This window comes from Corvus kubaryi, unplaced genomic scaffold, assembly GCF_017639235.1.
Source record: "Corvus kubaryi isolate FWS band 111438036 unplaced genomic scaffold, C.kubaryi_AGA036_p1.0 split1-37374, whole genome shotgun sequence".
Classification (NCBI taxonomy): Eukaryota; Metazoa; Chordata; class Aves; order Passeriformes; family Corvidae; genus Corvus; species Corvus kubaryi.
The window spans coordinates 266858-285303 of record NW_024582079.1 but is presented as its reverse complement, the minus strand read 5'-3'; the positions used below and the strand labels follow the sequence as shown (position 1 = coordinate 285303).

General features: G+C 41.0%; 1 protein-coding gene across 4 annotated transcripts; it reads left to right on the top strand.

The window, feature by feature from the left end:
• The first annotated feature begins 4949 nt into the window (after positions 1-4949).
• LOC121657819 (dual specificity protein kinase CLK4) lies at positions 4950-15528 on the top strand. Of its 4 annotated transcripts, none has more exons than XM_042013948.1 (14): positions 4950-5071; positions 6992-7051; positions 7664-7821; positions 8858-9083; positions 10256-10346; positions 10729-10795; positions 12052-12168; positions 12269-12435; positions 12541-12635; positions 12982-13111; positions 13436-13518; positions 14000-14079; positions 15005-15092; positions 15173-15528. In XM_042013948.1, the coding sequence occupies exons 2-14, from the start codon at positions 6998-7000 to the stop codon at positions 15308-15310; spliced, it is 1494 nt and encodes a 497-aa protein (XP_041869882.1). In that variant the 5' UTR covers positions 4950-5071; positions 6992-6997; the 3' UTR covers positions 15311-15528. The 4 variants fall into 4 exon arrangements, with proteins under 4 accessions (XP_041869882.1, XP_041869883.1, XP_041869881.1 ...); XM_042013947.1 differs by having other exon boundaries at positions 4957-5078; XM_042013949.1 differs by lacking the exons at positions 8858-9083; positions 10256-10346 and having other exon boundaries at positions 4952-5071.
• The last annotated feature ends 2918 nt before the right edge of the window (positions 15529-18446 follow it).

Sequence of the window (18446 nt, the reverse complement as noted above, 5' to 3'; positions counted from 1 at the left end):
ATGTGTCTCTAAGCCATAACCATACCTTGTTCTTTTTTACCCGGTTGAATATTTGCATTTTTTCTATTCTGCTGCATAATCTAAAAAGAAAAAAAAAATCTATTTTAAATTTTTCCTCCATAAAAATAAACTCCTGTGGAATGGAAATACAACTGTCAGTGGGTGCTCACTTTCCTTTTTGCTGATCCATACATCCAAGCTCCTATTATCTCTTTGAATTTACAGATGCCACAACAATCTGGGACAGTGGCTCCCTTGATCAGTAGTTATAGTGATTTGTGAAATGAATAATATATTTTGCCTGATACATCTTAGAAATTCTCCTGATGGTTTTTCCATCCCCATTCAGTTCAGTCCCTTATAAAGAGACAGTATTGTCATTACTCTGTCCCTGAGCTCCCAAGCAAAGACAGCTACTCCCACACGGTCAAGGGAACCTAAGAAAATCTGTCAGTATAAAAATCAAACCATGGAAATGTAGAAATCCATAAACAACTAAAGGCAAAGCACAACTGCTAATCGGCCACCCTTTAACACTAACCAGAGGGAGGAAAAACAAAACCAATACATCTGTAACTAAGAAAAAGCAAGCACAGCACTGGAAGTACTGAAAGCCAGGAATTTTTGGCTCTGCCTGAGTTCTTAGGCTTTGGGCAAGGCAGATGACCCTTGCTTTAAATTCTCATCCAAACAATGAGAAAACCAGGTAAGATCTATATCTCCTGAGGAGCTGTTGTGAGGATGGATCACCTCCTATGGTAAGGCATTTGAAAGAGGAACCTTACAAAACTGCATTTTGAAGCAAATGGTTTGAATGTATCTCTTCATACACTCACAAATGTGTCCCACCAGCACAGTAACACTGAATTGTAATGTACTCTGCTGTACAAAGCAATCTAAAACATAGTTGCATTGTGTGTTACTCACTCCACAAGCTGTGCATACATTTGGTGTTGCAAGTCTAATTAAAGAAGGATCTATCTCACATAAACAAAAGTAAATACCATAAGGGCTGACAGCAGAAGCAGCTGTAACTACACTCAAATGAATTTCCTGAGTTTTGTAAAGACTAGATTTCTCTAGTTTGATTCTTCAGTGTTCTTCACCTCATTTCTGACTTAAAAATGGCCATTTCTAGAGGGACTGTCACTTTGATACATAACCTGGTCATGGCCAGCAAATTTCTCCTGACTTTATCGTTCTCTGCGACATCACTTAAATTCCAGCTGACATTCCTCCACTGCTGTGTCTCCACTGCCACCTCCCGAACAGGAAGGAAAATCAACTGCTTCCAATTCTGCTTTTGAATGTCTGCAGAGGTGGTTTTGAAAGCACTTTGTTCAGCACACAGAGCAGGAGCCGAAACTGCTTTGCAATCTGTCTAGAGAGGCTACGTTCTATAAAATCCATTGTAAGACTTTTGCTTCAGAGGGAAATTTCTTTATGTATGTTTGATATGAAGGTGGTACAACCTTTTGTCATAGGTTAGCAAGCATAGTCCCGGAAGGGACGTCCTTGCTAAGGGGTGCTTACAGTTTCCTCTGGGAACTGATAGAACCTATCAGCTGGCCAGTTTGAATATGGACAATTCTCTAAGCCACTTAAAGTTGTGATCACCTCTGTGATCCACATTTAAGAATAGGCAAACTCCCCCTCCAAGCTCTCTCTCGTTTCCGGCGCTGGGACAGGTGGCTGCGGGCCCCGTGTGGGGGCCAGCGGGCCCGGCCAGGCCCTGCCTGGGCCAGGCCGGGCCGGGCCACGGCCATCCTGAAGCCATGGACCTGTTCCAGCTGTGGAACCCCCCCCACTGCCTTGCCGTGGGCAGCCGGAGCGGCTCGGCTCTCCCCCCTCTCCACTGCGATAAGAAAAATACAACATTCCAGCTGCAAAGCTGCAAGGCCGAGGTGAGATTAACCCTTTTTATTGCTGTGAAGAGCTGAAAACCTGAGGGAAGAGAGAGAGGAGATGCTTAAAGCTGAAAGTCTGTTGTGAAGCTATGATATATCAGAGTATCCTGTTGTAATTTCATGAAGATATGGGGGGTGGAGTGTTCAACTCGTGAGCAAAAGCACCTGCGCTGAGATAGGCAGATGCTGACGCAGCTGTAATTTCATGAGAAGTTTGGACAGGGAGAGATGAACCAGATGAGGACTTTTGCTCCAAACGGGAAAGGAGAAAACCTCAGTCCGTAGAGATGAACCAGATGAGGACTTTTGCTCCAAATGGGAAAGGAGAAAACCTCAGTTCCTAGAGATGCTCCCAGAGATAGTCCTAACGATGAAGATGATGAAGACCCTTTGCTCCCAGGGAAGGAGAAGGGCCTCTGTTTTTGTTTCTGAACGGCTCAACCTTAAAATTGTACCCCAGAAAACTTCAAGAGTGGACCCTCGAAAGCAGTTGCGGGAAAAGCTGCAAGTCGGGGGAAAGGACTCACACGCAGGCAGAGAGACTCCTCTTCCTAAATGGACTGAACAATATTTGGAAGTGGGCGGCTGTCTCGTTGTGATAATGTTTTCATAGCATGAGCAAGAAGAGACTTCTCTTTCTAAATGGCCTGAACAAGGTTATTATGGAAGTGGTAAACAGACTGAACATCTTAAGGGTTGTCTTTTCACATTGTCAGTGGGAGAAGGGAGGAAGGTGGGGGGAGGAGGAGAGTTCTGAAGGTGGTATAATTTTTTTCTTCTTTTAGGTCTGTTAATAAACTTCTTCATATTCTTTCAAGTTTGGTGCCTGTTTTGCATTTCTCCTAATTCTTATCTCACAGCAGATAAACAGTAATGAGTATTTTGGACCAAACCACTACACCTTTATACACTGCTTTTCTTCTTCAAAAAGGTCCAATTATTAACTTCTGATAGGTTTATTCCTCTTTCAGCTGTCAGCTGAAAACCTCTGACTGAAACCAGTACATTTTTACAGCTCCCATTCATTGTGTTTTCATAATGTACAATAGTTATTTCTACCTTTTCTATTCCAGGCTGAAGATCCTTACTCCCAACAGGAGAGAACCAAAATATCCTAGAACCAAAATTTTCCTGCTTCCAAAGGTAGTCAGTTCTGGACGGTCTCTTCTGCATTAATTTCCTTTTTTCCTATTAAATGTGGTTTCCCAAAATTGTCTCTGAACTGCTATACCCAGTTAGAGGCTCTGTCATCCATTAAAGCTTCTCTTTATAAGGGGAGAGGAAAATAGCAAAGGTAAAACCCAGTAAAAACCTAGAAGAGGCATCCAGGCAAGAAGGGCAGATAGCGTGACCCTGTCACATCACATCTGCTCTGCCCTGCCAGGAATACCAGGCACTGGTTTGTCATCAGCCTTCAAGCAAGAAACTTTCCATAAAATCCAGATGGTCTTCCTAGACACACCTCTTGTAATAAGAAATTAGTGAAAAATTGTAATCATGTGGTACAGTTGGCTAATGTCAGGTACATGACTATTTTCTGCCTCCTCACCTGTGCATGTTCATTCTCTGTAAATGTAATTTTATGCTTGTTTTTTCTGCTGCTTGCAGTCTGAGACAATTCCCCAGAATCAGTGGATGTTGGGGAAACTTGTAACACTTCACAGATATTACTAATTTTTTATAAATAATAACCAATAATTTAGTGCTAAATGAGAAACAGTGAAGCACTGGCACCAAATACGTATTTGGCAATAACAGATTTGGTATACAACACGAATTATGAAGGTAAAAGGTTTTTAAAAATACAGGATGCAACAAAAAGGTGTCAATGCTCCATATCTTAGTTTGTCTTCTTTTACAAAAAACCCAAAAAAACAAACAAGAAAAAAACCCAAGAAGAGGAACAGGATTTCCCCTCTAGTGCAAACCGTGTTTAAATGGTTATCTTAAGCTTGTTGGCAAACAAATTTTAATGAAAATTTTAAAACCACACATGCAGAAGTATGTACTCATTTTAGAACAATTTACTGTTATTGGGGACTGACATTAAAAAGACAACAGCACCCATTAAATTAAAAGTACATTACACCTTAGCTATTCTGGATTTTGCTTCAGCTGCAAAACCTCGCTGTATTAGAGGTAAAACTTGCTAACATTATTCTGGGAGAGTCACTGAGTTCAGGAGTTTTTCAATTTATCCATTAACCTTCAGAGACTGTGATTTTCCCCAGATAAAACACTGTGAGCTACTAAATCTGAAGCTTGCGTTTCAGTTCCACTTTTCCCTGCTTTGGGGTTTGCTTTACTTTGTAACAATCTCTGTGGGCTGATTAACTTTGTCCGAATGATACCTGGAGAAGTTGGTGGTAAGTTTCCCCCGTGCAGTAGGGTTCAGGCCTGGGACGCTGGGTTTTACCTCTGCCAGGACACGACTCAGCTGCACCCGCCGTCCCACACGTGCTCCGGAGTGAATCCGCAACCGCGCAGCAATCCGTGCATTGCACACGGCGGAGGGGGCAGTTCCGAGTTACAGACATCGCAGATAATACATTTTATTGCGTTTTTACCGTGAGCATCGCACAGGAACGGCTCACACAGAGAACCGCGAGCCTGAAGCCAGGCCTATCTGCGGAATCAACCCGCTCACCAAACTGCTTAAACGCTACGTTTGGCGGGTTCATTAGAAGGAATTAATTGTTTGGGACTAATTGGTGATTTCCGCACTGCTACACGCGTTTGATGAGGCACGAGAGGAGGGCAGGCGCGCAGCTCGGGGGTGGCATCCGAACTCGCCCTCGCTGCTTGAAGCCCTCCATGGAACTGGCTCACAAAGCCATGAAGGATTTGGGGAAAGTCGATGCCCAGGATGTGGGGTGGGACGGGACGGGACGGGACGGGACGGGACGGGCAGAGCAGACACCGCCCCGAACCCCTCAGAGCGGCCGCCATGGCGGAGGCACCGCCTCAGAGGCGAGGCGCCAGGGGCGGGGCCTCTCCTCGGGCGTTCCCGCCCTGCCGGTCCTTACGCTGTGCGTCTGACGTCACAGCGCACAGACGCCGCGAGAGCGAGGGAGAAGGGGGAAGCAGCTTCTCTGCGCTCGCCGCCGCCATTTTGTCTGTACGCGCAGGGCGGACACGGAGCTCGCTGGTTTTCTGTTCCAGTTGTAAGTGGTGAGGGCGGCCCTCCTTGGTTCTTTTTTCACCTTCGCTTTTTGCCTCACTTCTTTCTGTTTCCAGAGGGGACGAAGCAGCAGGGAGACGGAAGGCACGCGGGCGGGGGGGGTGGGGTGGGGTGGGGTGGGAGAGCTGCTTGCGTTGTCTCCGCGGCGCGGGGCGCATCAAGCGCTGCTTCGGGAGATGTTGAGAGGGGAGGAGAATTGTCGGCACAGGAGCTCTGTCGGGGTGTCTGCGGAGTTGCGGAGGGCTGGGGCGGGCGGAGCTGGGTTCACCCGACTCGGCCGTGCCTGGCGCCCGCCCAGGTGGCAGCGGGGACCGGCCCTTCCTCCCCCGCCGGCCCCGGAGGCCTCCCGGGGGAACGTGGTGTGGAAACGGGCTTGGTGCCGCATTTGGTGGGTGGTGGGTGTCCCCTCCAGGACCTGCGGTGTCGGACTTTGGCCATCCCAAAGGAGTAAGCCTTTGACCTCCTCGGCCTGCCAAGTTTTTGACGAGAGGCATTTAGAAATTGCTGTGTAGGCAGCTTACGGCAGGGCTTTCGTGGCCCTTATGTGTATGGATCTGTTCAAAAGGGGAACGGCTCCTGCTTGAGGAACCTTATGGTAAAATGTGGGAGTGAAAACTGCCTGCGATATGGATTAGTTCCACATGCTACAGGAATGCATATGTTCGTGGCAGCTGTCAGTATTACATAAGTGAAGTTCTTCGGCGCATAAAATCAGAGGGAGAGCACAGTAGTCAAAAATCTTAAGGTAGCTCCTACCTTAAAATGGACTCAGACCGATTCTGGGCCTTTCCTCCTCATTTAAATTTACTTGGCTCCTTTAGGGACAGAATTTGCAATTTTTATCTTAATCTCACTAATGCTGTGTGCGCTTGATTGTAGTTAAGCAGCAGTTAGTCTTCAACAAAGCATTTTCTCCAGTTTCCTGTGTCAAATATCCATCCTTCTGCCCCCAAGCTCTACTCTGCAGGACAGTTTAATAGTGATTTTATTTAGCTGGTTGTTCATTACAGAGCCTTAGTCAGCCTGCCTTCTTCCAGGTGGGGAAAGAAAAATTCCAAGCAACCATAAGTAGAAATTTCCATTCACCTATAACTGTGTGTGTGTAGCTCTGCACCTCAAGAGTAAGTTAAACCTGAGTGTGCTTCAGAACCTGAGTTATGTAAGGTGAAAATAGAGGAAAATGGCTTTGGAGCTGTGTAAGAAGAGAGGAAATTAAAGCACGTAAATGAAACACCAAGTCGGTTTTAATTTTTCGGGTGTTTTTGTTTGTTGTTTGCTACATTAGTATTTTTATTTTTTATTAGAATCTCACAACTGAATACGATTTTGTGAATCATGACTCACCCAAAATGTATATAAGGCACTTATTTTGCACAGTTTGTCACTCTTTCTTGTCGTGGTTTTTGTATTTGTGTTTTAAAAACCAGTTTCCTTAAAAAACATTGTTGCAGGTGTCTGGGGCGGGGGGGGGGGGTTTGCGTTTTTTTAATTACCAGCCTCTTACAGATCTTCTGAAAGTATTAGAAAAAATAGTTTTTTCAGAATAGCCTTATCATTTGCATGTTCTAGGAGTTTCCATCTTAATGCCTTCTCTTTGTACGAAGGCATTGTTCTCTGTAAATTTACACAGATTTGCACAATTTACACATGATTTACAGTCATGATTTTTCTACTCTCTTGCTTTCATTGTCTCTAAACTGCTTTTCTCACTGTCACTAGTTGCTGCAAAAACTTTTAATTATTTTGTATAAATTCATTCTTTGGAACATACTGGAATTGATATAGAAAGTTATTCTTACTTTCAAAAAACTCCTGCTGCAGATGAGTAAACAAATAACAGTTGGTTTTGTTACACTCTTTAATTCTACAGCCGTGTTTTACTTTGCCTTTTTTTTTTTTTCAGTTGTGCATGTACCTGTTTGAACAAAGAATTCCTGCACCAAACATCCAGCAACAGAAGCTGGTGGGTTTTGTCTTTGGTAAATCAGCTGAACTGTAGAACATGCACAGTCCTGCATGCTAATAGGGTGCAAAAGTTGTGACTTGGCTCCAGGTGCTCCAAAGTTGTGTTAATCCATCAGAGTTCACAGTGGTTGTTGCTGAAAGTGACTGTTTCCTGGTGTTTTGTAAATAGTTTAGTGAGAGAAGTTTTTAGACTGATTGTACATGCTCGATTTTCATGTAGTAACTTTACAATACAGTAGGAAGACCTAAATCCAGGTTTTCTTGTTAGAGGATGTTTGGAGAGGAAGGTTTCTTCCAATAAAAGGCTCTTTAAGGAAACTATTCTGTTTAGTCACTTGAGAGTTTGTTTAAAACAGCCTTTAATGACATGTTTGAAGCTATTAAATGGAGATGAGTTGGCCTATTTAATCGTGATTTGTGTTTCATAACAGCGTTAGTGTTGGGATGAGGGAGCTGTGCCTGCTTGCCAAACTGAAATAATGGGGGGAGAGAGCTGAGGAAAAATGAGTTTTTAGTTCTGTCATACTTGATCAAACTACCATTGCTAACTTGCACCTACCTGTGTGTTTGTTGATTTTTAAAATATTATTATTATTATTATGTTTTCCAGTGGGAAATGAGGCATTCAAAGCAATCTCATTGTCCTGAGTGGGATGACAGAAGGAGCTGGGATCAAAGGAAGCACAGTAGCAGCCGCAAACGCAGAAGGAGGTCCCACAGCAGTGGCCAAGAGAGCAAGCACTATAAACCCAGTCGCATTTCAGAAAGGTATAAGACTCTGAACTGAGTAGTGCAAATGTTTCTTACTGTGTCTAAAGTAAATGTGTTTTCAGGGTAGGAGTTTTTGAATGCCCAGAGTTGTCAGTTCCTTATGGTTTGGCTCACTTAAGCCTAATAGGTAGTTGTTAACACCGCACCTGAACCATTAAATAGAAATTCTTCAATGAAAACAAGTAAATGTTACTAGTTTGTCTCACCGGTGTCAGTTAAATTTTGGTATTGAATACAATCAATATTAAATTTCAACTAAAAAGAATGCCTTTTGATTTAATGTGAACAAAAGGAGGAGAAGGTTTGTTTAGTCATTTAATACAATGGTAAGTATGAATTTCCCTTTAATAATCTGGGACTGGTTTGTGTTTTCCCTCACACTGCTTTCAGTGGAAAGATGTGTTTTTCTGTTTTGTGTTGGTTTTTTTTCCCTTGAGAAGATCCAGTGGAATTCTTTTAAGAGCTTACACTCATGCTTATAAGATGCTGGAAGGAGTAGGTGTACAGCAGTAAGGGAATTCTGTGCCTCAGCAGCTTTCTTAATGGTCTGTTTTCTGTGCAAAAGATCCTTGTTCCATATGATCTCTGAGTTTTTAATGTTCGTTGCAGAGCACTTAGAATGATGGTACTTCTCTCAGTCTCTAGGTTTTATTTAACACCTGGAGCTTTAAAAGCATAGAAGGGATGATTTCTGTATTGAAAGTGGTTTATCATGTGTCTTTTAAGGTTGTAATGAAGTTTCTCAGTATATTTTAGGAAGTGTTTCTCCTTTTTAAGTCTGAATTTCTTACTATGCAAACTGTGGACAGATCATACATTGTTCATGTGGATGGCTGCCATGTATTTGAGACTGACAATGTTGTTAAATCCCTAATAAAGTAACATCAAAAGCTCCACTATTTTTGGGGAGGGATTCAATTAAAAAACATTTTTGCTGTAAAGACAGATACTGTGTAACTCAGCTCAGGTCACTTATCTTGTTGGAACCTCAAGTTTTTGAAGTGGAGAACATTCACTTAAAATATATTTTCAGTCATTATTTGGACGATAGAGCCATAAATGAAAGAGACCATCATGACCGGAGATATGTTGAGGAATACAGAAATGACTTCTGTGAAGTGTATGACCACAGGCATTATCACAGAGACTATGAAAAGAGTCACCATCATCACTATAGCAAATCCTCTGGTCGGAGCAGGAAAAGTAGTCATAAAAGGAAGCATAAGAGACATCATTGCTCCAGTCACCAATCGCATTCGGTATGAGTAATTTTTAACTTTATTATTAATGAATTAGTGGTAATAGACTTCTTAAATGACTGCTAGAGCTGCAATTCCTGATCCACGGTACTTTAAGAACTACATTATTAAAAAAGGATTTGTGTTTATTTGAGTCCATTTGTGGAGCATGTGAATATGTTGTTAGTTGAGATTCTCGGATCAGTGTCGGGTGGGGGGTGGGATTATCATCAGTACAGTTGTACACTGGGAATGTAGGAGGTTGGTAGTCAGAATCACTGGGATTGATCTGAAAAATGTTGTCTTGAAATTAAAGACAGGTAGCTATCCTGTTTTAAAGTACAGTTGTCACTTAGCTTTGCAGCATAGTGAACTGTGTTTTTTCAGGTAGATTGTGGATGCCATCCATCCTATTACTGAAAGTAATTGAGATGACATGCCTTTTTAACAGGAATTGAAAGTATGAATGTGCATGTCTGGTAAATTGATATGAACAATTCTGCACCTAATTTCAGAAGCTTTGATAAGCTCTGTGCCTAGCTAATGGCATCTAATGTCTTAGTGAGATGGGATAAGTTTGCTGCTTCCCTTTTGAAGGTGTGCTCCCTGAATTTCGCATGGTTGTTGTGATGCCCACTGATGCATCTACAGCTCCAGGTGTTTTATACCACTTTCCTGCAGTAGAAACAGCAAGGTGTATTAGATTATATAATGCAAATTAAGGACTTCAGAGTAGTTTTTCTTCTCTCTCTAAACGTGGGGGAAGTAAAAGTGTTTACATGAGTGGATGTTTTAAGAATAGAAACATTTCACCTGACTGAGAGCTTAGGTATGTAAATAAATGCTGTTTTTTGCTATTTGCTAGCAAATTATTAGAAATAGCAGTGTTGCAGTCTTAATCTGTCTTCAATTAAGCCACTGTTTGAGAGACAAAATTGTGTTGTTTTTTTTCTGTTGCTTGTATCACTTTAAGTATTTATCTGAAAATCTGTTCCTTGCCATGTTTTTCTTCTGTAACATAAACTGTGCCCTGTGAATTTCTGGGGACTGAATTTGAAATTGCTCCTGCCAACTGTTCGTGGCCTGGTGTGTAACTGAATGCCTGAATATCTCCCCGCTGAATGAATTGCGTATTCTGCCCTGAATTCACTCTGATATATTGATTGGCTGGACGATCTTGGTGCCGTTTCCAGAAGAGTCACCGAAGGAAAAGATCCAGGAGTGTAGAGGATGATGAGGAGGGTCACCTGATCTGTGAAAGTGGAGACGTTCTAAGAGCAAGATGTATAGAATATTTTTCAACACTTTTAAAAAACTTTTCAGAAAAAAATCTGTTTAGAATAGTATGTCAGAGGAGGGGGGCTAAAGAAATCTCATTGCTCTTTTTGTTCTGTTTTTTTTTGTGCTTTTTTGTTTTTTTGCATATCTTCTTTTCTGTAGAGTTTAAATACTGTGTTCAAAAAGTTCCAATTAGTAAATGAGATTAGAACAAGAGATAGTTTTTTGGCTAACTGTTTTCATGACTCCTGTCCAATAAAATAATGCATTCTGATGCTGAAATTTAAAGTAATTACGCTTTTGTAATGGCACATTTTTAAATCTACATTAATATGTTCATTCTCCTTTAAGTAGTTGTATAATTCTAACTTATCTTTGTTCTTTTTAGATGAAATTGTTGCGACTTTAGGAGAAGGAGCTTTTGGAAAAGTAGTGGAGTGCATAGATCATGATATGTAAGTGTTGGGTTATCTTTATCAGTGGATCTCATGATAAAAGATACTTAGAAATTAAAGCTCAAGGACATTTTATTTAAAAGAAAGTTGCAGTTTAAATGCCCTTTTTAATGATAGAGAGCTCTGGTTTATTTAATTACATTTCTCTGGTTTTTGCAAGTGCTGCTGCTGTAACTGGAGAATGTGAAAGCAGCTAAAGAGTGCAGAATTAGTTTGGGAGACTTTTAGAAGATGATGCAGTGAGATACTGAGAAAGTAGTTTTGACTCTTAGTGAAAGCAATTTCTGGAAAGCAGTTGCTTGGAATTGGTTGAGCTGTAAATTGCTTTCCTCAGTTCTCATAATCAAAATTATCCTTTAAAGTTTTTTTTGAGTCAACAGTAATCTAGTATCCAGTACTTTCTTAATGGAATGATTACTTCCATGTGATGATACGTCTGGTGAAGAAGAAACTTACTGTATTTCCACTACCTTCTGTATGCTCTAACAGTTGTTAGAACACAGACTATTTTAACTGTATGTTTTATATCAGCAGTTCTATGACATGGTTTTAGTATATTTTCCTCTACCTTTGGTTTGTTTGTTCTGTCATTTCATAAGTTAAGTCTGTTCTGGATTTTGGGATCGCGTTGTGAGGGCAGAGAGTGTTCTGAAATTGTTAGAATTGGAAGAGCTCTACAGAGACATAAATTGTCTGAGAGCAAATGTGACAGAAGGATCTGTGTGTCTGTGTTCCATTTAAGAAACAGCCTTACAGTGAATGCATGCAGACATTCAGTGCAGAGCAGTTCTCACTGGTATAAAATGCTCATAATCCAAACTTCAGAAATTACTCAATTCCTGTGATTCCGTAAGAGCACTGGAGAAGAGCCAGGACAAGTTGTGCAAGTTGCAGGAAAAAAAAACCTATCAAATTTTTGCCGTGTTTTTGTTCAAATGAGAGCTTTGTTAATTTTTAATCATTCTGCTGCTGGATTCTCAATGTTTATTCTACTTTAGATGAGATAATAACACTGAGAAGTCATTAATGAAGCATATACTATAAGTACTTGAGAAAGGAAAGATCAGGATTACTTCTTTTTTTATAAAAACTGTTCTGGTTGAGTGCAGCATGCTTAAATCAATTCCCCTAATCCAACTCATAATTTTCCATGACCTTTAATCTTCCTGTGTTTCTTTTATTAAAATCAAGCTGCTTTGGTGTTGTGGGTATTTAACAATAATTGATCCAGTTTGCTGTCCTTTACTTTCTTCAAGGAGAGGAATGCATGTAGCAGTTAAAATAGTGAAAAATGTTGGTCGATACCGGGAGGCTGCCCGTTCAGAAATACAGGTGTTGGAACACTTGAACAACATGGATCCAAGCAGCAATTTGTAAGTATGAAATTTGAGTAGTCAGCATACCAAGGATTTGAGGAAAGTAATTATTGAATAGATTTTCATCTGTTTTCTTTTTCTTGTTTTCTGTTTTAAGCCGCTGTGTCCAGATGCTGGAGTGGTTTGATCACCATGGCCATGTTTGTATTGTTTTTGAGCTACTGGGACTTAGTACTTATGACTTTATTAAGGAAAACAGCTTTCTGCCATTTCATATTAATGACATTAGGAACATGGCTTATCAAATTTGCCAGTCTATAAACTGTAAGTAAATGTCAATAGTTCTTTTAAATATATGGTTGTGGTTTTGTTTTTCCTGTAGAAATTCTATGTGTAAATGATGGAATAATTTTTTCTTTTTCCTTGTAGTTCTACACCATAATAAACTAACTCACACAGATTTAAAGCCTGAAAATATCTTGTTTGTGGAGTCTGATTACATAGTGAAGTACAATGCCAAAATGGTAAGTTTGTTCTTTGTTTCTCCCAACTTGAATTGCACCACTTCTGTCTTCACTGGAGCTTCTCTTAAAAAAAAAAAGAGACAACAAGTAACTGAAGTTAATGTAAGGTTAACAGAAGAGGAAGAGAGCTCAGAATGGTGTTTACTCAGCTGTTTTGGGTATTGAGATTGTCACTTTGTTACCTGCTCTTCTTTCTTGAAGCATCGAGCTGAATAGGAATTAAAGTATTTGGAGGAAGTGTTTTGTTACACATTTTATGCTAGCTGGTACTTTGAAGATAATGTGATAATGCCTTTTGCCTAAGCATGCTTTTAAAAAGTATTAACAGCATTTTGATTTCTTGCAGAAGCGAGATGAACGCACTTTAAAAAACACAGACATCAAAGTTGTTGATTTTGGAAGTGCAACTTTTGATGATGAGCATCACAGCACATTAGTGTCTACAAGACATTATAGAGCTCCTGAGGTTATTTTAGGTCAGTAAAGACTTTTAAACATTCTGGAAGTTAATTGCAGTTCATTCAAATGTCTTTACTTCATAAACTGGAGTAGTTGACTGTTTATCAGAACCATGAGCATCTCTCAGATGGTGGTGGCGAAATTCTTAAGAGTAAACAGTAAAAGAAATACTCTAAAAACAGAAGTCCAAACATTGCCTTCCCTCTCTCACCCCAGGGTTTGAGGAGGGCGTGGGGGGTAAGTTGGGCATCAGTAAATGTGTGGAAACTGGGCATGTACTTTGTGGGTTACAGATTTTGAGAATATATTAAAAAGTAAAACAAACTTTGCCTATTTTGCAGCATTGGGATGGTCTCAGCCGTGTGATGTGTGGAGTATTGGTTGTATTCTGATTGAGTATTACCTGGGATTTACAGTGTTTCAGGTGTGTACCTAAGCTTAAATAGAATGTGTTTGTTACAGACTGATTTTAATCTTCTAATGACATACACCTAACTATGTAAAAGGCATAACCTCATGGGCTTTTTAAGGATTATATAGATGAGATTGTCAAGCCAACATCCATACAGGAAAATGTTACGTCTTGGATATCTTCTTCAGAGTATCTAAGATTACCTTTTCTGGCATTTTGAGTGAAGCCACCTGTCATGATACTGCCGGAATTAAGAGTAAAGAAAACACTTGTACGATATTTGGTTTATGAACTGTTGTTCAAGGGTCATTGTAACTGTGGAAAATGTTGTATAATCTGCATTGCATAATCTGTTTTTAATAATTGAAGGTGGCAGTGTTTAAAGATACTGTAACAGTGCTCTGGCAAGATCTTGTTTGCAGTTTGAGTGTTGTTACCAAGTAGCTCAGAGGAGAAAAATGTGCTAAGTGCTTTCATTGCTTTTTCCACACAGACTCATGATAGTAAAGAACACCTGGCAATGATGGAAAGAATACTGGGGCCTCTGCCCACTCACATGATCAAGAAATCCAGGTACGTTCATCATAGAAGTGATAAGTTGCCTTATATTTTCTATTACAAGAGAAATTGCAAAGTTGCCATTTTAAGCTATGAACTGCTGCAGATCAACAGAGACTCATGGGCTTTTTGTTACCTTAAGTAGTTGACATTAGTCCTCTTCCGATTTTAGTATGAATTGTCAGCCTCTTGAACTTGAGTATGAATGTTTCTAAGTCTTTAAAGCTAAGTTTGGTGTGGTCACCAGAACAGTATTAGACATCAATTTTTCTTTAAATTCTAAATATAAAGAACATGATGTCATCACAATAATTATATTGAGAGGAAGAAGAGGGTCCTTGCTAATACAGCTGTCATCCTCTTGCAGTGCCCCTCCGTATCCCTCAGACATGTGCTTCGGTGATCTTTCTCTCTTCCTCAAAGATAACTACATGCAGCAGGAGCTTCTCACTTTCATTGCAAGGAGAAACAGCCAGCACAGGGTTCTCCCCTGACCCCTATGTCTAAGATTTAGTGGTCCTGGGATTTGATGGTCCATTTTCTTTTCTTACATAAGCTGTCTTCTTGCCAGCTCTTGTAGATAATTCTGTAACTCAAATTACAGTAGAATAATTCTGGGTTGGGTAATGGATATTGTTTGTTACAGTTGTCCAGTTGATTATAGTACATTTTGAAAAACAGGGAAAAGCTTGGAAAGCAGCAATTGCAATAGATTGAAGTAATACTCAAAAAATAAAATGTTACTGTTTTCTAATGATTGTGGCAGCAGTAATAAAAAAGGAGCAGATCTCTGTGAATAAATATGCACTTAAAAAAGTGTTAGCTCCCAAATGCAGAGATACATGCAGGAACACTTAATGGTGTTTTAAAACCTCTTGGGAAAGCATCTGCTTGCTGTGTGCACTGACACCATTTTACTGTTATTTCCCTTGTCATGCAGAAAACATTATTTTCACCATGACCAGTTGGACTGGGATGAGCACAGCTCTGCAGGCCGGTATGTCAGGAGACGCTGTAAGCCTCTAAAGGTAGGAGACGGCATTTTTATTGCTGTTAGACTGCAGTTGTGAAAGCTCTCTCTAAAATACCTCCTGCTTTTTTCTTTCAGGAATTCATGCATTGCCAAGACACAGATCATCAAAGTCTGTTTGACCTTGTTCGCAGAATGCTGGAATATGACCCAGCCAAAAGAATTACTCTTGATGAAGCCTTGCAGCATCCTTTTTTTGATCCATTAAATAAATAAATTCAAAGATCTTCTATGCTTCTTCAAGGAGATTTCCTAGACTGTGTCAGTCAGTCAGCAGAGGTTGCATGAAACTTTTGTAAGCTTTAAATTATTTTGTACAGTTAAGTCTGTAAATAATTACATATGTTTTGTATAACTGTTATGTTTACCTTGTTGAGCAGTTGTAGTCTTATGGGTATCAAAGTGAAAAATAAAAGTAATTTTCATTTTTGAAAGCCTGTACCACTCTCCTTTTACAGGTATTGAACCCTTAGACTGTAGGTGAGGAGTCTGGGCTAGCTGAAGGAGTTGTGGAAACATTCCCCGAAAAATGGTTCCTTTTATTAGTCATGAAGAAAAGATCCACCTAGTTATGCTGTATATAACAGCTTGATGGCATTCTGAAGCATGGTTGGAAACAGTGTCTATCCTAAGTAGGTAGCTTTTGTGAGTTGCCTTTTTCTCAGATTTTCTGTTATGCACTGTGCGTTGCTCCCCAGTCAGCTAATTAGCCCTTGGAAACTTGTCTGGTGCTTTCAGAGTTGAGTATTCGTAGCTAATCTTTTTAGTTAAGGTCTGAAAAGTAGCATTTCCTACTTTCAATATTGTTTCTAGTCATTAAAGATGAACATTTTTGTGATTAAGTTTTTAGACTGTACTACTACACAGAAACACAGCATGCCACAGAATTGTGGCATATTTAAGCTCTTGCAGTAATGAGATCATTCTGAACTCTTCAATGTGTATTTCTATGGAGCTTGATTTGTAGTTGCTGGTAGAAATGCTGGCATTGAGACTATGCAGGATGGAGGTGGCTGGGTTCTCCATTGTGACTCGTGAACTCGGGTACTGGGCTGAGAAGGAAATGGTACAACTTGCCAAGGCCCATTAATGTCCTTTGGAAGTTTTGGGTTTTCCATGTCTAAGTTGATGATCTTTTGTTCTTACTCCAACTCTTAATCCATTTGACACCACATGGGTGACTTGCTGAGCAGTAGGAAGGGAGCCTTCCATGGAAGGGTTTGTCCTGGCTGCAGTAAGCAAGTTTGGGCCATTTATTTCAATCTTGACTTTACTGCATGAGCCTTTATTCAAAGGAAGGAAACAAAATTGTTTCAGCTCCACAGGAGCCCAACTTCAGGTTTTGTGCTTGCTGAGTTAGTCCTAATGCACAGTAAGATTTTAAACTGATGTCCTTGTTCCACTGATACGGAGGAGGCTTCATTTGCAAGAGGCTCCAGACGTGCATATCTCTGAGCTGAGGGTAGAATAGAGCTGGGACAGGCTTTGAAAGCTTATCTTCTGTTACCAGTGCCACCTCCTGGGCTTGATTACAGTTCATCATAGCCACCTCCTGTCCTTGGATGTTGGTGTTGATGACATTGTTTCTGCTCTGCATGACAGAAAATGTAACAGTCTATGCCATGCAGGTCAGCTCGGTAGGGCTGAGCAGGGCAAAAGCAAATTCCTTCTCTTCCCACAGAGCTTTCCATCCCACAGTTTCAGAGGCAAAGCAAGGACTTGGCTGAGTGTATCAGCTAAGCAATGCAAATCAAAGGCAGATGGGGGGAGAAAAGTTTATATGCTGCTATAACAATAAAACTGTAACTATAAAACAGTTCTGTAGAAATTAGGGAAAGATGGTGTGCTTTTGCTTACATTCTAGCTGTTGATGTAGGTACTGACATCCATTGTGCTTGGTAAAGGAGATACAGTTTAGCCCTATTATAAAATCATGTTTAAATTGACTTTCCTCCTTCCAGTAAATTTAAAAGTTCTGTCAGGATTAATGTGGCATCTGCAGCAAGGTGCCAAGTGCTTTTGCAGGCCTTACAGCATCTGCACCGGTGTTGGTTTGCACGCACATGAGCCCGAGGCCCCTGGGCTCCCCAGGGAAGCTGTGTGGGGCTCTGAGCAGCACCCTGGGGTGGGGGTCTGGTGCTGCAGGGCACTGCCTTCAGTGATTCTGTCTTTAGTAGGGGATGGATTTTTATGTGCACACACCACTACCTCCCGTTGTCATCTTCATACTTGAAATTTGTAATGTTTATGTGTTTAGATCAAGCTATAGCTGTTAAATAACTAGAAGAGTATTCACACCTATTTCTGCACAGATTTTCAGCTATTGTACCTTCAAAATATGCTCTGTGACTGGCTCATCATTTCCATAATGAGCCAGTCGCACTTTTTACTAGATAAGACAGAATAAAGCTGTCTTTTAAGTGAACAGACCAGGTTTCATCACTGAAGTTCAAAGAGGGATCGATGGGAGGGAAGAGTTGAGCTTGGGACTAAACTGCATGAGAGAGGGGTTTGGACTTCTGCAGCAGGACTGGTCAGTCCTGCCTGTTCCTTCACTGTCTGGATGTCAGGGTTGCCAGGAGGGCTCAGGTCACACAGGACAAGGATGCTTTGCACCTGAGCAAATGATGGCACTGTGTGTATTCTGCTGCTTTCATGGAGCTTGTAAGGAAAGTTTTGGCAAGCTCATACAAAGGAGAGAGGGAAAAGGAGGTACGAAGAGGGTCTCACAGAAACTGGGAGTTTTCTTTTTGTCTTCAGGCTATGCAAGAGAGCAGGAACTGGTTGTCAGCAAATGCTATGGATTTGCCTGGTTTAACTGCTTTGGAAATAGTAGCTACAGGAAGCCTGTGTCTATCCGCTGCGGCTGTGTCCCTGTGCGCGTGTGTGTGTTTTATTAACAAACTTAATTAGAATCTGACATTGGTAATGTTACTTACCATTATAGCATTTCCTAACCCTGTCCTAGGCTTCAATCATCTATTCTAGAAATAAGAATTACTCCTCGAAGGGCAAGTGTCTGTGTCCAGGAGGCAAAGGATACACTGGAATTTGTGTGCTATGTGCTTAGAATCTAGACAGGCATTAAGTTGCAGGAGGATGCTTTCTAGGTAAGTTAACAGTTGTGATGCTCTGTGTAACAACAAGGAAAAGGCAAGACAGAATAGGTGGATGCTCGGTGCTTATCTGTGAGTACAGTTTTTTTCGTTCAAGGGCTCACCGAAGTGGCTGGAGCACTTCACTGAGATAACAGTGAGTTACAGTGCGTGGTGGGGTTCCAGGTACGGTCTCTTCTCTAAAACAGGTCGCGGTCCAGCCGGGCTGTAGGGCAGAAGGTACAAAACCCCCGGCC